The sequence below is a fragment of the Malus domestica genome, chromosome 06 (genome assembly GCF_042453785.1).
Source record: "Malus domestica chromosome 06, GDT2T_hap1".
Classification (NCBI taxonomy): domain Eukaryota; kingdom Viridiplantae; phylum Streptophyta; class Magnoliopsida; order Rosales; family Rosaceae; genus Malus; species Malus domestica.
The window spans coordinates 32,489,433-32,510,972 of NC_091666.1; the positions used below are offsets into that span (position 1 = coordinate 32,489,433).

At 39.4% G+C, this 21,540-nt stretch overlaps 1 protein-coding gene across 1 annotated transcript; it reads left to right on the forward strand.

Annotated features, from left to right (window-relative positions):
* Positions 1-1,384: 1,384 nt before the first annotated feature.
* Positions 1,385-4,526, forward strand: LOC114825419 (uncharacterized). The gene is made up of 2 exons (XM_029104095.2): positions 1,385-1,902; positions 4,247-4,526. The coding sequence occupies exon 1, from the start codon at positions 1,502-1,504 to the stop codon at positions 1,895-1,897; it is 396 nt and encodes a 131-aa protein (XP_028959928.1). The 5' UTR covers positions 1,385-1,501; the 3' UTR covers positions 1,898-1,902; positions 4,247-4,526.
* Positions 4,527-21,540: the final 17,014 nt, after the last annotated feature.

A 21,540-nucleotide genomic window follows, 5' to 3' on the forward strand; every position in this document is an offset into this window, starting at 1 on the left:
ATAGGAAAAAATGGAATTTATAAAAATATGAAACAAATTTTGTAATATAGAAGTTATAGGAAAAAAATAGAATTTTAAAAAATATGAAACAAATTTTGTGAAATAGAAGTTATAGGAAAAATGAAATTTTAAAAAAAATAGGAAACAAATTTTGTAAAATAGAAGTTATAGGAAAAAAAATAGAATTTAAGAAAAATATGAAACAAATTTTGTAAATTAGAAGTTATAGCAAAAAAATGGAATTTATAAAAAAATATGAAACAAATTTTGTAAAATAGAAGTTATAGGAAAAAAATAGAATTTAAGAAAAATATGAAACAAATTTTGTAAATTAGAAGTTATAGCAAAAAAATGGAATTTATAAAAAAAATATGAAACAAATTTTGTAAAATAGAAGTTATAGGAAAAAAAATAGAATTTAAGAAAAATATGAAACAAATTTTGTAAATTAGAAGTTATAGCAAAAAAATGGAATTTATAAAAAAATATGAAACAAATTTTGTAAAATAGAAGTTATAGCAAAAAAAATAGAATTTAAAAAAAAATATAAAACAAATTTAGTAAAATAGAAGTTATAGGAAGTTATAGAAAAAATAGAAGTTATAGGAACAAAATTTGTACATAAAAAAATAATTAAAAAACTGTAAAAAAATAAAAAATAAAAAATAACGGCTAACTGACATCAGCTAGCCGTTATATTCAAAATTTTACATGCTATTTGTGTCGGTTATAATCGACACTATTCCTTTTATTTATGTCGGTTATAACCGACAGTTTTAAAAAAAATTCCAGCCAACCTTTTGGCCCTTTCAGATTTTATGGGGCCCACGAGCCTTTTGGCCTAGGTCTCGGTTATACACGGTTTTTAGGCTATTTTTGGCCATCTGGACCCTTCTGTTGGAGATGACCTAAAAGAACAATGTAATTTAAATATGAAATTTGTTATTTTTAAACTCTCACTCGTCACCACACAGAAATTGAAAAAATGACACTTATTTATACGAAATTTAAAGTTAAAAATTAAAGGTCTTAAATTCCAAGTTTATTTTTATAAGCGAAAATTCTAAAATTTCTATATTTTTAATCCAAACTAAAGAATTTGTGCATTTCAATTTATAAATTCTTACTTTTATCCAAATTTCAAGTTTATTTTCTTTATCTAAACATAATGTTAGTGAAATTAAAATATCCTCAAAATTAATAACTAAATATGGATGCCACTCAATACAACTGTCTAGTGGTATTCCACTTTCGTTTAAAAGTGAGAGGTAAATTCAAATCTTATGGATGGTAAATTCAATACCAAATTAGACTGCCTATTGTATGATTTAGCTGCACTGTAAAAAAAGAAAAAAAAACTAAATATGGACATGAAAATTCTGATATTACGAATTTATCTCTAAAGAAAACACGTGCACTTCGAGTAAATTCATTTTCCAACGAAAAAAAGTCCAAATCTTCGTCTCGGTATCTCACCTGAGCTGCATCTCAAATTCCTCCAATGGCGAAACCGGTTGCAACCGCCGCGTCATCCCTCTCCCAAACCCTAAAGCGCTACCTCAAGAAACCGTGGGAGATAACCGGTCCGTGCGCGGATCCGGAGTACAAATTGGCCGTACCCGGCGCGCTCGAGTACCGGCTCGAGTGCCCTGCCACCACCAAGGTCCAGGCGTGCGTGCCCACCTCCAACCCGGAAACCGTTTACGATATCAAGTATTTCGCCCGCGACCAGCGGCGCAACCGGCCCCCGATCAAGCGCACCGTATTGAAGAAGGCCGATGTGGAGAAGCTGATGAAGGAGAAGACGACCTTCGACGTCTCGGAATTTCCGCCGGTTTACTTGACCGATTTCGTTGAAGAGGATTACAATGCTCAGGGTGGAGGCTACCAGAAATGAATTGGGTTCGTTTTCCTCCTCCAATTTTTCATTAATTTGATCATTTAAGGGTTTAATTAATTTAATTTAGGGTTCTTTTTTCGGGCATTGTGCAAATTGTGGAATTTTGTTATTTGTGCTTGAATCTTTTTGTGACAATGTACTGATGGAGTGATATATATGCAAAAGTAGGAGTCTTTATTGAGTTTTGGAATAGAATTGTGCAGGAAGATTATCCCTTTAGTTTTGTTAATAGCTTGACAGCAATGAGAAAGGTTTTTTATGTTTCGGGTTTTTCGCATTGAAGGTTGTTTTGTTGGTTTTGAGTTTGCTGAGCTTGTTTTCATTGTGAGTTGCTCAGGAAGTTTGTCTTCCGAGGCTCAATTGGTTAGGAATTGCTGCTTTCAGTGGCAGTTTGGCTGTAACTTTGGATTAGTGCAATTTCAGTTTCTCTAATACTGAATTAGGTTGTATTTTGCTTCACTGGACCTTTCCGGGTGCTCCATTGTTGTGGCTTTTATAGCCGTGGGAGACTGAAAATCTTCGATCCAATGAGTCTTAGTTGATACAAGTTTGATATAGTAAATGCACCATAAACACTGTAGTTTACACCTTAAACCTTGAGGCTTACTCAGTACCTGATTCGAGGATTCAAAACATGGATCTTTTGCTTGGCTTTGAAATGGTTTACTGTTATATTTATCTTCTATTTTGGGAAAGTTAATTGAAATAACATATATTCTTTACATAGTACAAAACCTTTCGTCCATTGCTGTGAGTCATTTGCCCATGGTTTTAGGATCATGTTGTCTGCATGGCTTGCAAGGCAGGCTGGAGGCCTTAGTGCTGATAACCTTGTATGTAGATAAAAAGCATCCATGGGATCTCACCTTTAGCTTCCTTGAACTTCTCGTAGCTAGTCTAACATCAATTTTTTGTGTATGCACATCCTGAACCTTTATATGGATATTAGACAAGATACTGTGTTCCAATAACTTCAATCTCATTGAAACTTCAATTTGTTTGTCGGAGATGCATCAGACAAAGTTTGCCACAATCCATGCTTTGGCTGGAGTTTGACAGGCATACTCTTGATATTTGACTCTGGTGGGTGATCACACTTGGAATTATGTTTTGATCTAATGGAAAGGTTGTTAGGTTTTGGCTCGTCAATTAGTGTCCTTTTCTGTTTAGGATTGTTTTAGGGAAAAAAAAGGGTGCACTGATTCTTCTCCTAAGAAGGCTACGAAAGAATCTTAGTTTCCTTATTCAATTTAGATTAGAAATCCTAGAAGTCTATTTGGAATTGGAAAGGAAGTCTAATTTCTGGAATAGGAATTATAATCTGTAAAGGACATGTAAACTGCACTCTATGCCTATAAATAGGGTGTGGCAAGGCTTAAATTTAAGAGAGGAAAAACCGTGACAGCCGAGACAAGAGAGAGAGATTAGTTCTAGGGTTTTGCAAAAGTTCTGTAATTCTCTATTATTAATCAAAGGAGCGGTGATTTCTCTACCCAGAGAAATCACAACTGGACGTAGGCAAAAGTTCTGTCGAACCAGTATAAGTCTTGTGTGTTTCTAAGTTTTCTATATTTGCTAGTTTAGTCTATTGCCGTTGGTTACATTAAAGAACAAGGTCTAGTGTGTGGTTTTTCAACAAAGATCCATGGGGATTTTTTTAGTTCCTTCGGGAAGAACTCATGGAAACATCCATCGGGAGGACTAGAGAAGAAAAAGGATATTTTTGCTTATTTTATTCTTGTTTGGACGGGCGTGAAAGAGACAAAGAGAAAGTCTTTAATTGAAGACATTCTAAAATTAAACCACAAAGTTTATTTCCTCTTGAAATGTGCAGAGAAATCAAGTATTCTGTACTCTCATCTCTTCATTTCTATCTATAGTGAACCACCCATATGAGAGTAATTTTAAAAATTATCTGAATCCAAACATGCTATTACTGGAATACCTGCTTTCCACAGCTGGTATCTTCCGTTGAATGATTTGATATCGAAATCCACTGTAGGAATTGCTTTTGTTTCATGGACGTCCATAAGTTGACCGATACCATCTCTTCTACCGATGGTTCTCAATTTCCTTTTAGCTATCTGGCTGCATCCTGGATGTGCTAATTTGTTTCCATAACTGATTGGGCCGTTGAAGATACATAGAGATAGAGGCTATCCTCATGCTCTTTCCTAATTTTTAGTTTTGCTTTTCCCTGTTCCTCTCCTTGGTTCCTGTCATTGTGTTTGCATATTTTATATCCTTTGGTTTCTCAGGTTATGTACTTATGTTTGGCGATGCTTGCTTATTGTTTTCGTGTTTATATTGTATCAATGACTCTTAGCTTGTTTTGACTTCTTGCAGGCTTACGGGATTCTGGAAAAAATATCTGTGTTATTTTATTCCTCTCCTTGAACTGAAGAGATGCTGTTCATGTTAGCATGGATGTTTGTCTAGTCTCCACACGTAATGAAATGATGTGCTTGACATGAATAAGGGTACTTGATAAAACCATTTTTTCCGATTTTGTTTGGCCAAGAATGCATCTGTATAAAATCCAAATGCAACTGCAATTGGGTGATGGATTACATTTTCGCTCGTTTCTTTAACTTCTAAGATTTCTACCTGCGATAATTTTGCGATATCTTGTCTGTCATTGTGATTTTCTTTCCCTGATTGCAACCATATGAAGACTTAGGTTGAGGATTTAGAACGAATATTAGCAAGCTTCTCTTATCTATATTGTTAATTTGTTATAGCCTAGAAAGGATGATCATGACCCTCCCTGTTTATAATTGTCAGTGTAGCATACTCTACGCTGATGAATAAGGTTATTAGAGTTAAATGCCTTAAACCTAAATTGCGAGGTTTGCCCGAACTCTGAATGTTCTATGGGGACCTTGCTTCTCATCCCTCTTTCCTTTAATCTTTAGTTGTTTCTAGCTTGTTTTGTATGCTGCTGACGTTTGAGAGAGGAAACTGCAATTGACATGGAAGGCAATTGAGTTTCCGGCAATTTGGCGTAAACGGTAGTTAAGCAAGTTTTGACGACAGTGAGCTGGAGTCTAGCAGAATGTCCCCGAGTGGATTAGGGGGATGAACATTTTATGCGCCCATTGTTGTTCCAAATCTATAAAGTGAGCTCCCTGGCCTGGTGGAAATCTTAATATGCATTGTTGTTTGTGATTATTCCATAGTAGCTCCAGGCCCTCCCGGATTTTGGAAGACCAGGGTTTTCTTATACACCGGGATGTTTGGCTGATCAACTCTTGCTCATTGAACTTTTGGCCGCACATCCAGTAATTCCACTACCCGGGGCATCTAGCATTCCATGGCTCAGTGCAGCTATGCACCGGAGCATAATAGAATAATCGCACAACAAATGGTTACTGTTGTGATTGTTTAATTTCAACCATTTTCAGGTCTCCTTGATTACTAGCTAAAGGCTAAAGCTTAATGCGGATGTTAATTAAAGTTCACCATCATTGATTAAAAGGATAGTTTAGTTGCGGTCCCTAGTCCCTAATTGTTGTTGTAGACTCAAACTTTATGTATTTAGGTTTTAGACTAAAGTCCCTCTCCACATAAATAGCATAATAATAAAAGATATGTAATAATGTCAATAAAGACTCCAACCGGTTTTTTGGTTTCATTTACATCACCAATTATTGAAATTTGCTTATGGGTTTCAACAAAAAAAAAAAAAAAAAAAAAAAAAAAAAAAAAAGCTTATGGGTGCATTCTAGAATTTTTTATTTTTTATTTTTTATAATATGAGTACATTTATATAATAAAATTTTGGTATATTTTACATTAAAAAAATTGGTGCATTTATATAAAGATGTGTATACATTTCACATACAAAAAATTGGTACATTTTATACAAAAAGGGGCACGCTTTATATAAATTAAATGGTACATTTTATATAAAAAAACAAGAGGTACATTTTATATATAAAAAAGAGGTATTTGTCGTTCCCCCCCCTGAACTTGTAAGGAGATGCCAATTTCCCCCTTGAACTTTAATTTTTGCCAATTACCCCCATGAACTTTTGTAATTAGCCAATTTACCCCCTGATGTTAGATTTGAGAATTTTCCATCCAATTTTCCATCCAACTCGGTCACATGCTTGGCACATGCCAAATTTTTAAGGGTAAAAAAGTAATTTTATCCCTAATGTAGACATTCTATCTTTATTCTTCTTCTCTTCCACTAGTTCACTCCGTACAATTTTGTCTAAATTAGCTATAGAAGTCTAATTAGCAACTGAAAAATATTGGCTCAGTGCCCAGTTTACCAAAATGAAATTAACGATTCTTACTTCGAGTGCTTTAATAAAGCTAACAGCATCCACAAAAAATATGCAACAGACTTAACAGCCTTAACAGCCTTGCACCTAGCATCCACAAAAAATATGCAACAGACTTAACAGCCTTGCACCTAGCATCCATAAAAAAATATGCAACAGACTTAGCAGCATCCACAAAAAATCTGCTGCATAATCCTATTAAAAGACCAACTTAATCTCAACACCAAAAGTTTTCATTAACAGGACGAAATGCCTTCCAACACATTATAGTTATACTCTCCATGGTCTTGGTTTTTTGGCAACACGTTGGGGTTGTGATGCCATTTCATTAGCCTTTCTTGTGACTTGATTCACACGACCGCCTCGGTACACCTATTTGAACTCAACACGAAAGCAACAAAAATGTTAGCAAACCCAAAACAACAAAAATTAATGTATAACAAATACTTTTGTTTTTTAATAAAAAAAAGACAAATTCTTGTTATTACATGTAGTTTAGAAGTTCCTTGTGGCCTAGTTTGAGATGGAGCGGCCCCCGAGTGATGATGTGCACCAATTTCCTACATCAAAACCATTTATACTCAGTTATTTATGTTCACCTAGCGACTAGATAAGTGATATAACAAAACTCAAAATAAATACAATCCTTGTTGATCAAATTACGTCTTTTGTGGGCACAAAACCTTGTTGTGATTGTAATAGCCTTTGTGGACAACTTCTTTTGTTGTGTCCTTCCTCTCCACAGGTTTGGCAATGCATTACAACATCATATTTCCTTAGCATTGTTGGCCCTTTCTTTATCTCATCTGGTGCTTTTGTTCTTTTGCCTTTAGGTCTTCCAGGTTGCTTGTGGTAAAAATGGGGTTTAATAGGCCTAAGGCCAGTTCTCTTCCACTGTTCTTTTCTAGGCATAGGAGCAATATACCCTTCATAACACCTATCATAAGCTGGCCTTTTGTAAAGTGAGTGAACAAACACTTGTGGACTAGCCTCATTCCTAGCAATTGCGGATATAGCATGAGGACAAGGAATGCCATATAGTTGCCACTTCCTACAAGAACAAGTGTGCCTTTCCAAATCTACTACAAACATACTACCAACCAAAGTATGCACTTGATATTGATCATTCCCCGAATAATTGGCAAAACAATTGAAACCATCCATTTGATTTTTTTCAACAATCTTCAAAATTCTACGTCCAACATGTTGGGTCCACTTAGCTTCTCTTAGCCTAGCCATTCTCAACATCAAATATTTTTGAATCCTTTGTAACATCGTAATAATCGGTTTATCTCTTGCATCTAAAATTGCATAATTAAATGACTCACACATGTTATTCAATAACAAATCACACTTTACCGATGTTCTGAAATGAGATATGCTCCAATGGCAAGGTGGCTTATCAGCTAGCCATTTCACTGCCTTATCAGATTGATTATTCATCGCCTTAATTTCAGCTTCATAAGTAGGTACAGTAGTTGCCCTTGTTGCTGCCCACAATCTCTGTTTTAAGGCAAGTCCGGTGTGACCTGCACTTCTAAAATTATTATGCAAATGTCTAACACAATGTTTGTGTTCTGCAGTAGGCATCAGACTCCGTATAGCATCGCCTAGCCCTTTTTGTTTGTCAGTGATGAAGGTCTAAGCATTTCCATTCTCAATTCCCACATCCTTGAAAAAGATCTCCAAAAACCAAGTCCAAGTCTCCCTATTTTCTACCTCCACAACAGCAAATGCTATTGGAAACATGCTGTTATTGGCATCAACACCAACAACACTAAGGATCTGACCAAGATGGGGTCCTTTAATATGACACCCATCAAAACCCACTATAGACCTACACCCTTCTTGAAAGCCTTTCTTCAATGCAGCAAAGCATATGTACAACCTTTTAAAAATAGGGTTTTCACCTTAGAAATCTGTTTTTACTTTGATAGTACTCCCAGGATTTCTCACTTTCAACTCTTCCAGGTAATCCCAAAGCTTGGCATATTGCTCATCTATACTACCTTCCGTCACTTTTTTTGCAATTCTCTTTGCTTTGTAAACTTGGTTTTTTGTTATGTCAATACCATAATGCTTTCTCACAAGTTCCATGAAACCAGTCACACTCATATTGGGTTTTGATCTAAGCTCCTCATCAAACCGATCAGCTAACCATGATGAGGTGGCAAATTTAGAATGCTCCCCCCTTACACAAATGTGTTTAGGATTATAAGTTTAAATTCTAACTGTCGGTCCCTTCCCCACAAAAGAGGCATACAATTTCCATTGACAAGGTACTGCAACTTTTCTTGCACACTTGATCAGCAATCTGTTGGAATCATTCACTGCCCAATCTAGTGGTCGACAAACAGACACACCATAAGCCCTTATTGCCTCCCTGCATTGTTTCATGTTTGGAAATTCCAACCCTAGATGAAGAGTGGGATTAATTTTATCTGTCTCTCTCATATATTGAGGTAGGTTAGGTGTTTTGAGTCTTCTTCTAACCCTCACATTCATCATCCGCATTAAACCCCTCAAACTGAACATCCACATCAACAAAGGAAGCTGCACACGGATCACTCCCAAGATTGTTTATGATTTTCCTTAAGTCAATCAAGTATAATAAATGCAGCCTAACTTGAGGAGATATGAGTGAAACCCATTGAAACACATCTGCATCGCATTCAATTCGTAAAAAACCCTTTATTTGGTGCCAATAGTAAAAACCTGCAGTCTCTTTATTATACCCAAGCACTGTAGCAGCCTCATACAGATCAAGCATAGACATATAATCTTTAGTATAATTGTCAACCCACTGTACAATACCACCCACATACTGACCAGCTTTAAAGTGACCACCATGGTGTATTTCAAGTGTGAATAGGTCATGATTACCTACAACAAATACATCACAATATAATCAGGATCACTAAACAACACTTACTAACCAAATATCCACCAATATACAACATTTACTAACCTAACTTGCTAATTATTTAAAGAAAGTCAATAAAAGCAACAACTAAACATATTATATGTGCAAAGTTGATAGTATACAGGAAGTGCCAACAATGCTACACCAAAAAGATTATACCAGCAAAGACCTGCAACGTTGCTTGTTTGTTAGATCCCTCATCTCTGAAGCTTGAAGCAAGAGGGAATAATTTGCTTGGTTTGTTATCCAAACAAGTAGCAAACAGCTTGCTAAATATTTTGGGCCACAATCTATATGCAAGCTTCCAGCAAAAGAAAATAATTTACTAATTATTGGCTTTGCCTGTTATACAAACAAGCCTATTTATTTCGGGCACAATCTATGGAAGCAAGCATGAATCAAAAGAGTTCATTAACAAACAAACAAAAAAATAAAATACTGTATAGCAAATCAAAAGACCATAATACAGTAAACAAATTCGAGATTATGTAGCTTAGAGAAGGTAAATTAAGAGACTCGGCAAATGGTGTTTCTTGCTAAATACGAGGATACCTCGACTCAACAGCACAAGTTAGATCCACATCAGGGCCATGCTCTCTCCCATCCCCTTCTTGAAAAATTTAAAAGGTTGAATGGCGTGTGGGTATGGCTGGGCTGGGATTAGGGTGGGAGGGTGTGGGATGCAGAACTGAATAAAACAATCAAGGGACCCCATATACACACACGACTGGAAAAATAGCACACAAAGCAAACCTTTCACATATTAAACAAACTGAAAAAGAAAAAGTGAAGACTTACTGTATCTTGGAGGATGCCCACCATCCCTGACCACGATACTCATCGTTCTCAACTTCAAAACTCAAAATACCTTCAATATTTGGTAGCAATTTGTTAATTTCACTGTCTATTCTCCATATCTTTTCTCAGACTGTAACCCTAGAATGCCCAATTCTTTATGGCTCGCCTTCCCCTGCTTCTCCATATACCCAACAACGATTAGGTTTGGTTGTGGTGTATGATTACCATTTTGTCCTCACACCATTAGCATGTGCAAAGCACGTGATCGAATTGGATGGTGAATTGGATGGTAAATTCTAAAATATAATGGCAGGGGGTAAATTGGTGATTTACACAAGTTTATGGGGGTTAATTGGCTAAAATTAAAGTTCAGGGGGGAAATTGACTATTTCTTACAAGTTCAGGGGGTAAATTAGCGAATACCCCTATAAAAAAAACAATGGGTACATTTTAGATTTAAAAAAAAAAAAAAAAAGATTGTACTGAATGGTACTTACAAAACAAAAAAAATGGGTACATTTTGTATGTAAGAAAGTGGTACATTTTTAATAAAAATGGATACATTATAAATAAATTATGGGTACAAATAAAAGGTTAAAAAAATTATGAGTACAAATAAAAATTTAAAAAATATGGGCACAAAAAGAAATTAATATATAGGTACAAATTAAAATTGAAAAGAAAATTGGTACAATTTGAAAAACAAATGGTTGCAAATTAAAAATGGGTACAAACTAAAAATAGAAATATATGATACAAAGTTTAGCCATAACTATAAGTATACCAAATGTAACGTTTCAATACTAAATGAATATATTTAGAAATACAATTTAATTGAAAAGAAAAAAAATTAATTATCTTGACATGTAAATATTTTATAATTGAAATAATTAATGATGTTATTAAAACTTAAGGACTTTGATTAAAAATTGCAAAGGAATAAAGTCTTAATTAATGGAGTAGAAACAATAGGAATGAAACCTAATTTCTCTTTAATTAAATTTAGTAGTTCTACGTGACTACCAAAGTTGAGCGACTTTTTGGTAATTAGCTTGATTAAATCTCCACGGGCCACCCTACCTAGCTACTTAGTAGTTAATCCTAGTTTATAAGTTCTAATTAGCACCATAATAGCCAACTAACATCCATGCAAAAAATCCCCTATCAAGGTTCCTTGCAGCCGCATAAAGTGTTACTAGGCGTAATCAACAATTTTAATTAGCAAGTTGAAAGTGATGTACTTACATAATCCTCTCAGCTGCTCGCACAATCTTTTACTTTTGGGATGCACAGAGCCAAGTTTCGAGCTGTTGCAAGTTTTGGTGCATGCCTAGATTTCATTAACCCACATTTAGTGGGCTAATTAAATATTGTAATTTTTTTGTGGAGAATTTATCAAACTCGGATTTCAAGTGCATAAGGTTGGTAATCCTCTTAATTCATTATTGAGTTACAAATCTCTTGCGTAAAATCACCACGCATCATCATGCTCGTTATACAGTTAACTATTATTTCGCGGTAGGATTAATTTATTATTTCCTATTGTTTTACTATCATGGCATTTTCTTGTTGGAAAATGTTATTCACACACTCATTTTAACCTCTCACACACCCTTGTTAATTCGTTGCCATTCTTCAATTCATTCAATACGACGGCCGAAAATTGAAAGGGGTGTGTGAGAAGTAAAAAAGAGTGTTGTAGATAGCACTACCCTTTCTAGTTTCATGTGTGTATCTTGTATTAAAATTGGGCTTTGTTCCTATGAATAATAATCTGAACTGCATCCAAATTACAAACCCATTTCACCAAACCCTTCCAACACCCTTAGAATTAACAATATATTTGCATGCATGCTATATTTTCTAACTGACATTGTTTGTTACTTCACTTTCACCTTCAGGGATGTTTTCATGTTGGGCAGACAGTGATGGTAAGTCCGTTGGAAAAGCATTCGGCACGAGTAAGAGAAAAAGAAAGCTCCGTACAAAGTCTATATGAAGTATGAATCAAGCAACAAGAAGAATATTTAGTGTACAATGATCACTGTTTATATTGTTGTCACTTACTGCAAAAGATCTTAGGAGGCTCTACTTTTGACTTCACTGAGAGATCCAGTTCTCTTTTGGTCTGAGATGACAAAAGGGAGAATATAAAATCATGGCAACGATGCAGACCCTCACGAACTTGTGCCTCTAATCTATTTTTAATGATCAAGTTTTTATATTTTATTATACAAGTGATATAGGATACATTGAAATTTAACAAAAGACATCAGTGCTGGATGTATAAATACTTTTTAAGAAAATGCATCCACCTATTACTGTTTAAAGCGAATGAATTAGCATTATTGCATTGAATATAAATGAATAGGACTTGCTTAAGTGGTAGATTAGATCATTTTCCTACTTTTTGATCACTTGAACTATAAGACTTATTCAGTAAGGAAAATTACCCTTAAAAGTTATATTCCAAATATAATGCTAAACTTTTTGTCATAAGAGTTTAGTATATGTATTTCGCTTCCGCCCTCCCACAAATATGGATTATTATGCATGAACTACCTTAATCCTTATTTTTCCACTCTCTCTCACCACTTGAGCTAACGGTTAACCAAGTAGGCAAGTCCGCCCTCATAGCCGATGAGAAACTATAGCAAAATATATTGCATTCAATGTAAATCGATTTTGTACATAATTTCTATCCTAGTTAATCCTTGATGGACTTTACCAATTGTCACGTACGTAGGAGAAGCGTAAATTGGACACCAAATGAAGGTTTATCAATTAAATGACGCATATTTAGGAGTTAATGTTACCATGACTCTGCTGCTTAAAATCTTACACGAATTAAGGGAACATATTTTCATCAGTACTGTGGATGCAAATTTCTTCCTCCTTGATCTTGGACAATTTTGCACCTACAAAACAATTAACACCTTAGGTTAAGGCCAAGAGCCTCACGCTCCCACGATGAATGGGGGGGGCTTTGGCCGAAGAACCTCCAATGCCAAAGTTAGAATTTAGAGAGAAATATTGTTTAGAGAATTTTGGGATTTTTGCCAAAGTGTTGGAATCTCCTTTTTGGTGAGAATGAGAGTATATTTATAGAGATAGGAGGTGGCTAGGGTTTTTTGGGTTTAATTTAGGTTTAAGATGATTTTGGGAGTTATGTGATTAATTGACTAATTAATTTGGCAAAATAAAATTATTACCAAATGAATTAGCTAATTAATGGGATGAAATGGGCAAATATCAAGAGATAAACAAAACATGGCCAATTCCTTTTCTAATAATAGGTGGCCGGCCCTTCACTTGTTTTTGGGGTTGAATGGATGTTTTAATTGACAATTAAGGAATTGATTAGGAATTAATCCCTTAATTAGTCAATTATTATGATTTTAAAGGAAGATTTTAGGAAATATGAAAAAATATATTATTTAGCTAATTGATTAGCTAAATGGAATAAATTAGGTTTTGGGAATTACCTTAAATGAGGATGGATGAGATAATTTGGAATTGGTTACCTTTTTGGAGCATTTTTTACTTGGTTAAGGATGATGGCCCGCTACTTGAGCGTAGGAATCCCGTTATACCTCAAGGGTATTTTTGTCCTCTTTTACCCAAAAAACCACGTGTCGCCTTGTGATTATTTTTGGCTCCACAAATGCCCCCACACCTGTTGGGCTGCTTGTAGAAAAGGGCAGCAGGTGTAGAGATCTTCTTGCTTTAGGAAACTTAGGACTGCTTCCTATTTTGATGTAGATTATCTCTTTAATAGGAAATTAGATCCTTCTAGGAAAGGGAAATAAATTTCTCTCAAAGCCTATTTAAGTCCACCTTAAGTGGGTGATTAAATCAACTTTGGAGAGCGATTTATTCTACCCTACAAGAGAGAGATAGCTTAGAGGATATTTGTTCCCCATCCTCTAGCAATTTTCTATATCTTGCCAGTGCAAAGGACCGTCTTTCGTTGCTTTCTTTGTCTTCTTCATGCCGCACTGAGGTAAGAAAAAATTAATTTTCCTTGTCTTCTTCTTGGATGGTGCTACCTCGGGGCAGCCGTCGGGGTGATGTGGCATGTCGGCTAGCATGGGCCAGGAGTCGGCTCGGCATGGGCCGAAGAGGTATTGTGGCAGGGACCACTGCTTTAAGCTGCTCGACTTGGCTAGAACTAAAGGCAGCTTGTATGGCTGGGGCCACGAATTGTGGCGATGTGGCGCAGTGCTAGGCGAGTCACATAGCTCACGTCTTTTTGGGCTTTTGGACATGACGCGAGCTAGGCAGGTGATTGAGAGAAATGAAGAGGTTGCGGGCCTCATGAGCTATTGGAATGTTGGGTTGAACTCCCATGCTGGGTACCACGAATGGCGTTGGCTACTTTAATTCTCTTCGTCAGGAAAAATGTGGGCTGCTCCCAAAATAAGAGGTGAATATGATCAAGGAAGATGCATTGGCTCGTCCAATCACCGTTGTGGATCCTGCTGCAAGTGAAGGTGGGAAAAGGGATCTTCCCTGCCTGCTCAAGAGATGCCGGCTGAGAAAAAACTAAAGACTTTTTTTCGCTGCTTATGCAAAGGATGAAAAGTTGATTGCTGCTTATAATCAAGTGATCCACTTCAAGAGAATCGTCGATAGGCTTGAACCCCAAGTGTTGGAACTTCAAGGTGTACTGAAGATCAACGAAAGTTTGAAGAAAGAAGTGGATGAGTTGCAGCGCATCCATGTTGGTATTGGTGAAGTAGTTGGAGAAGTTGGTGCCCAGGCTAGAGCAGTCAAGGGTGATACCGCTGCTAAGAGCTTCGCGGCTGCTGAAGGTGTGGCGACCGAATAGTCGTAGGATGTCCAGGCTGCTAAAGTGTAGTCATCTAGGTAGCCTTTAAGATTTTCTTTGTTTTTCCTTGTAGCTCTTGTTTTGCTTGAACTCCTTCGGCCTTTGCTAATCGTTTATAAACATGTTTTCCTTAGCTTTTCTTCATTTTTTCTTCTTTTGTTCATGCCCTAACCTTTAGACTTGATAGACCAGTGGCAAGCATGCTACTTTTTTATAATCAGACAAGCTCGCGTAGCCTATGCAGTCGTAGGTGTTGGTGTAGAACTTTGCAAAGTTGTTAGCCATTGGGTTGGCAGCCGGATGCCTTACTTACAGAAGCAGACAAGTCCGCGTAACCACTAGGCTGTTAACCTTGACTTTTTTCAATTCCGTAGGTTGCGTAGCAAGTATCACAACACTTTAGGACTTGGTGTAGGTTGTTCCGCGCTTGGCAGAGGTGAAGCTTATCGACTACGTAGCATGTCGGCAGTGGATAAAACTTCGTATATGCGCGCTAGCTTGTTTAACCTTTCACAAGAATGTGCGGTTGTATAAGTCTAGTGCGGCTTCACTGCTCGAAGGGCAAGCCGTAGGCAGTCTTCCGGAATCCGTAGGCTACCTTAGTGCACTCAGTAGCAGCTTTAGGATTCCAGGGCAGCCGTCCATTGGATGTACTGCGTAATGTGCCCTCTCCATCTCTAGGGCCCGGTTCCCCACGGATTAGGCCAAGAGACCCAAAATCCTTCAGTTAGCTAAGCCTTGAAAAAGACCATTGCGGCTACTTCTAGGAATCCCGGCGCAAGCCATCGTGCATCTAGTTATACTAGGGCAGCCAGGCTCATCCACGTCTGGATATTCGGAGTGTAAAGTTTATCCTCCCGTCTTGGAGAGCTGACCCATATGGGTGTCGGAGAATTGGTTTACCCTCTCGCACTGGAGAGCATGGTTGGTCCATCGGGGGGCGCAATTCCTGCGATGAGTCCCTAAGAAGGGCGCAGTCTTCTTTTGAAGTGCAGGAGTGATTAGTTGTTGTAAGCATGCAGCCAAGCCAAGTTGTGATTACTTCTAAATTCCTCATTGAAAAACGAGTGAAACGAACGAGAACTTTAGCTGTAAGGTAGGAACTGCATAACAACTGGATAGTCATCAGCTTGTGAGATGGTGCCCGTCGAGCTTATTGAGTCTTTGGGTTTTGATGTAGCGGGAGGTCACACATGGTACTTCTTCAGATTGTAGGCCATCCATTTCTTTTCAATCTTTTTGCCGCTTCATGGTGATGAGGGTGTAATTACTCTTGCCCCCTACTCTGCTGATCTTGTACGGACCTTCCCAGATGGGATCCATCTTTTTGGAGCCTTCTCTGCCGGCAGTGATGAAGGCTTTTCTGCGTCGTCGACATGCAAATGCCAGAAGTCTCCATCGGGTGGAGTAGGCGCAGCTAGAGTGTGCTCGGCTACTTCTGAGGCATCGTTGGGCCGCTCTGTTGCGTCACCTAGGCTCGGCGTGAAGACGCAGTAGGGAGCTGTGGAGATGGGGCCATGTCATACGCAACAGGAGATGCTCAACTGCCGGTATTGGGCCACTCTAGAGTTGAATCATTGAGCAAGGGTCGGCTAGGGCCGTGTGATGCGCATCAAGAAATGGTACTCAACTGCCGATACATGTTGCTTCTATGTAGAATCTTTTAGGGTGACGAGGACAAAACTTGCTTTCGAGTGTGTCCTTCCAGTGTTGCGTTTGTCAGAAAACTTTACATCTGCCAGGGTCTACGCCTTTATCGTCGCGCGTCTGGATTGGGCAGAATAGTACGTCATTAGGATGATTGCATGCGTTTGAAAGTAAAACTTGTGCTTCTGGGTTGCAACAACTATTGCCAAAGTTAGCTTTTGAATTTTTAATAACATCGAGGAGAGCTTTTGAACTGTAGAATACAGGTAACTGTGGAATACAGGTAGTCGGGCCCCCATCTCTTCTCGCATGATGGTAGAGCTTATTGCTACTTTAGATACCGTCAAACATGTGAATAAGTCATCCGCTGCTTCTAGGGAGGTGATGTTGGGTACTTCTTCAAGTCCTTGAATGTGCATTGGTGAGCCTCATCCCAAAGTGCATACTTCTCTGCCAAAGCAAAAGAGTCTGCCAGAGTTAGATCTTCTTTCATGATCAATTTTCCGAATAGCGGGTGGTCTGCTGGAAGTCCTTTTTGGAAGGCTGCTCTAGCTATCGAGTCGTTGCATCCGACTATTTTTGCCTTCTCTACTTTGAACCTCCTCACATAGTCGCGAAGTGACTCATTTGGGTTCTTCTTGACGTTGAACAAATGATCAGATTTCTTTTTGATCGAGCGATAGGATGAATATTCTTTGGTGAAAACCAAAGAAAGTTCGTAGAAATTCCGGATGGATTGTGGCGGCAGGGTGTAGAACCAATCTTGCGCCTCGCCTTGTAGAGTGGTGGTGAATATCTTGCACATAAGCTCATCGTTGTTTCGATAAAGGATCATTGCGCTTCGGTAGCGCTTTAAGTGTCTCTCCGGGTCTTCATCCCCTTTGAAAGATGTGAAATGTGGCATGCTGAACTCTCGTGGAGGCTCTGCCTGCTCGATCTCGTCCGTGAAGGGTGACCTGCTTATGTTGGTCATGTTCCGTCGTAGTGCCTCGTCGGTGACCTCGTTGCGTTGGAAATCATGCAATCGCTTGGTCAAGAGTCTCTCTACTTCTTCCTGAATTTGCCTTTGTTGGGGTAGCGGAGCTCTCGGCTGCCCCCAGCCATGACTTGCTGGTCTAGGCTGCTCTTCCATGTGTTTGGCTCGTCTACGCCGCAGATGCAGTGCATGTGGTGCGTTTCTAGCAGGCGAGCGAGTTCTTCGCAGGCTGCTGGTTGAACTTGAGCTGGATTGAGTGACTGCTTCTTTCCGTCCGTCGTGCTGCCTACTCTGATGTGAGGTGGATGATGCTCCTTGTGGGCTTACCCGCGAATGAACACTTTGTCCGGAAGGTTGCTCATGTTGACTATCGGAGTGTGACCCCAACCGTGAATGTATGCTCATCCGTGGGCCTAGTTGAGAGTACACGCTCCTCCGCGCGCTAAGACGGGAGTATACGCTATCTCGGGGGCCCAATCGGGAATGTACACTGCCTGAACGTTCGGCTCGTGGCTGGTCGAATGGCTGCTTGCCGGGACGCTGCTGGAAAGGTTCGTCTGCCCTTATCCTACTTCGGGATACTTCGTCCGGGGCACGTTGGATCCCGATGCGTTGCACAAGTTGATTCACCAAAGTTGTCTGTTGTGCAAGGGCGCTCGTCAACTCTATGACTTGTCGAGACAAGTGTTGTTCGCCATTTGGATTGGAAGAGCTTGGAAGGAATGCGCCTCCTTGGGCAGTGGAAAGGTGGTAGACTCCGAGCGCGAGATTTGAGTTAGGAAATGTCAAATCCGCGAAAAAATGTGGTGAGAATGCCCCCGGCTCGATGGTAGGTCCGGATGGTTGAGATAATCTTGGGCCGACTTGGGCTGCTTGGAAAGCCACGGGAGCAGGCTGGGCCGTGAGAGTGGGCTGCTCGAAAGAAGCAGGCTGGACCACGGGAGTGGGTTGCTCGTCGGAAGCAGGCTGGGTCACGAGAGCAGGCTGCTTGGCAGGAGTAGGCTGGGTCACGGGAGTGGGCTGCTTGGCAGGAGCAGGTTGGGGCACCGGAGTGGGCTGCTCGACGAAAGCAGGCTGGGCCACGGGAGTGGGTTGCTCATCGGGAGCAGGCTGGGTCACGAGAGCAGGCTGCTTGGCAGGAGCAGGCTGGGCCACGGGAGTGGGCTGCTTGGCAGGAGCAGGCTGGGGCACCGGAGTGGGCTGCTCGACGAAAGCAGGCTGGGCCACGGGAGTGGGCTGCTCGTCGAGAGCAGGCTGGGTCACGAGAGCAGGCTGCTCGGCAGGAGCAGGTTGGGCCGTGAGAGTGGGTTGCTTGACGGGAGCAGGCTGGATCACTGGAGCAGGCTGCTCAATGCGCGGTGCATGTGAATGCGAGGCTTGGGCTTGGGTCCACGTAAACTTGGATGACACGGCTTGGATCGTGGTCTTGGTACCGTGAGCCTTGGATGGCACGGCTCGGGCCGTGGTGAAGGCTCCATGGACCTCGCCACGAGTGGCTACCGAAGTAGCCACCGCGGTGGTTCCCATAGTGGCCGTGGTGAAGGCACCATGGACCTCGCCGCGGGTGGCTACCGAGGTAGCCACCACGGTGGTTCCCATGGTAGAAGCTTGTGGTGATGATGCCGCTCCCCTTATTGTCGCATTTTGCCTCACGGATCTCCGGGCCGTGGTGAAGGCTCCATGGACCTCGCCACGAGTGGCTACCGAAGTAGCCACCGCGGTGGTTCCCATGGTGGCCGTGGTGAAGGCACCATGGACCTCGCCGCGGGTGGCTACCGAGGTAGCCACCACGGTGGTTCCCATGGTAGAAGCTTGTGGTGATGATGCCGCTCCCCTTATTGTCGCATTTTGCCTCACGGATCTCCGGGCCGTGGTGAAGGCTTCATGGACCTCGCCACGAGTGGCTACCGAAGTAGCCACCGCGGTGGTTCCCATGGTGGCCGTGGTGAAGGCACCATGGACCTCGCCGCGGGTGGCTACCGAGGTAGCCACCACGGTGGTTCCCATGGTGGAAGCTCGTGATGATGATGCCGCTCCCCTTATTGTCGCATTTAGCCTCACGGATCTCCGCAATCCCATTTCTTGAACATTAGAATTTTCACTTGTGGAATTTTCTAAATTTCTAGCCATTATATTTTGCTTATACGTTTTATCAAAGAACCTTTGCAAGTAAAAAATTCTAATAATAAGAACGTATGAAAAATATTCAAATGGACTAGAAAATAAAGAAAAAACCTTTTTGTGCGAGAGTCTTCTACGAGTATGGATTTCAACTCTCAATGAAAGCACCAATTTGTGGATGCAAATTTCTTCCTCCTTGATCTTGGACAATTTTGCACCTACAAAACAATTAACACCTTAGGTTAAGGCCAAGAGCCTCACGCTCCCACGATGAATGGGGGGGGGCTTTGGCCGAAGAACCTCCAATGCCAAAGTTAGAATTTAGAGAGAAATATTGTTTAGAGAATTTTGGGATTTTTGCCAAAGTGTTGGAATCTCCTTTTTGGTGAGAATGAGAGTATATTTATAGAGATAGGAGGTGGCTAGGGTTTTTTGGGTTTAATTTAGGTTTAAGATGATTTTGGGAGTTATGTGATTAATTGACTAATTAATTTGGCAAAATAAAATTATTACCAAATGAATTAGCTAATTAATGGGATGAAATGGGCAAATATCAAGAGATAAACAAAACATGGCCAATTCCTTTTCTAATAATAGGTGGCCGGCCCTTCACTTGTTTTTTGGGTTGAATGGATGTTTTAATTGACAATTAAGGAATTGATTAGGAATTAATCCCTTAATTAGTCAATTATTATGATTTTAAAGGAAGATTTTAGGAAATATGAAAAAATATATTATTTAGCTAATTGATTAGCTAAATGGAATAAATTAGGTTTTGGGAATTACCTTAAATGAGGATGGATGAGATAATTTGGAATTGGTTACCTTTTTGGAGCATTTTTTACTTGGTTAAGGATGATGGCCCGCTACTTGAGCGTAGGAATCCCGTTATACCTCAAGGGTATTTTTGTCATCTTTTACCCAAAAAACCACGTGTCGCCTTGTGATTATTTTTGGCTCCACAAGTACGTACGGTAATTTGGGTTTTGGATTTTTTGAATTGTTTTCTTGATTAATTCTATTATTCTGCACCTAAGTGCTTAACTATAAACTAATGCAGAAGGAGCATATTACACGAGAGAGAGAGAGAGAGAGAGAGTCGACGGTGAGAGTTCACAGGGCGAAATGCAGTTTACTTTCTGTTGTAGGCTGAGAGATTGCAGGGTTTGTATTATTTACAGAGACATGCGCAGTGGCAGAGAGAAAAAGGGAGCACGCATTTATTTTTGTTTTGGGGCCATCGTTCGCTAGATACCTTATTTTTCTCTTCGTAGGGTTTGGCCCTGTCACTTTCAGGCGTCAGAACGAAAGAACCAAGAAAAAGAAGAAGAAAACAAGAGATGCTTGCGAATTAGATCAAATATAATCCTTTATATTTCACACTACAGTTTTAGGATAATATTGGAAAGGAGGACAATGAAAGGCAAGTCCTACTTTTTCGTTAACATTTATATCATTTTACGGTACAATAAGTGCAATTAGAATGGTTCACCCTCATTGTCGTTATTTAAAAATTATCTGAAAAGTTTATTCAATTCGGAGATGGTTTAAACATTCATATGTGTCATAAGATGGATGGTTATAGTAAGAAATGATGAACTGTCAATCTTTGTAGATTCATACGAATGATTAAGTAGCCTTCAAATCTAATAATTCTTTATTTTTTTAAAGATGATCTTTAAATGACACTAGAGAAAATAAACATTACCGGCTATAACGTTTGAACTATAAAATACTATATATTATTGATTCTTCCATCTCCTACTTGGTTTTCTATCCACAGTCCCCCTCCCAACACACATGCAATATACATACACATTAGACATTAGAATTTTGGATGGATATATATGGACCATACTCTTCCTCACTCCCTCTCTCTCACACACATGCTCATGTTGTCATCATGACATGATAACTGAGATCATATTGGTGACACATTTTTTTCTCTTGAATGACATTAAGCATCGGTCATAACAGTTAATTTAATTAAGCCATGTTAAGTATGTTGCATAATATTAATTATATATGAAGTGATAAAAAAAAATTTCAATC

Bases quoted from the DNA above. Each gene is read 5' to 3' on its own strand.
- LOC114825419 (XM_029104095.2), top strand. From the start codon at position 1,502: ATGGCGAAACCGGTTGCAACCGCCGCGTCATCCCTCTCCCAAACCCTA.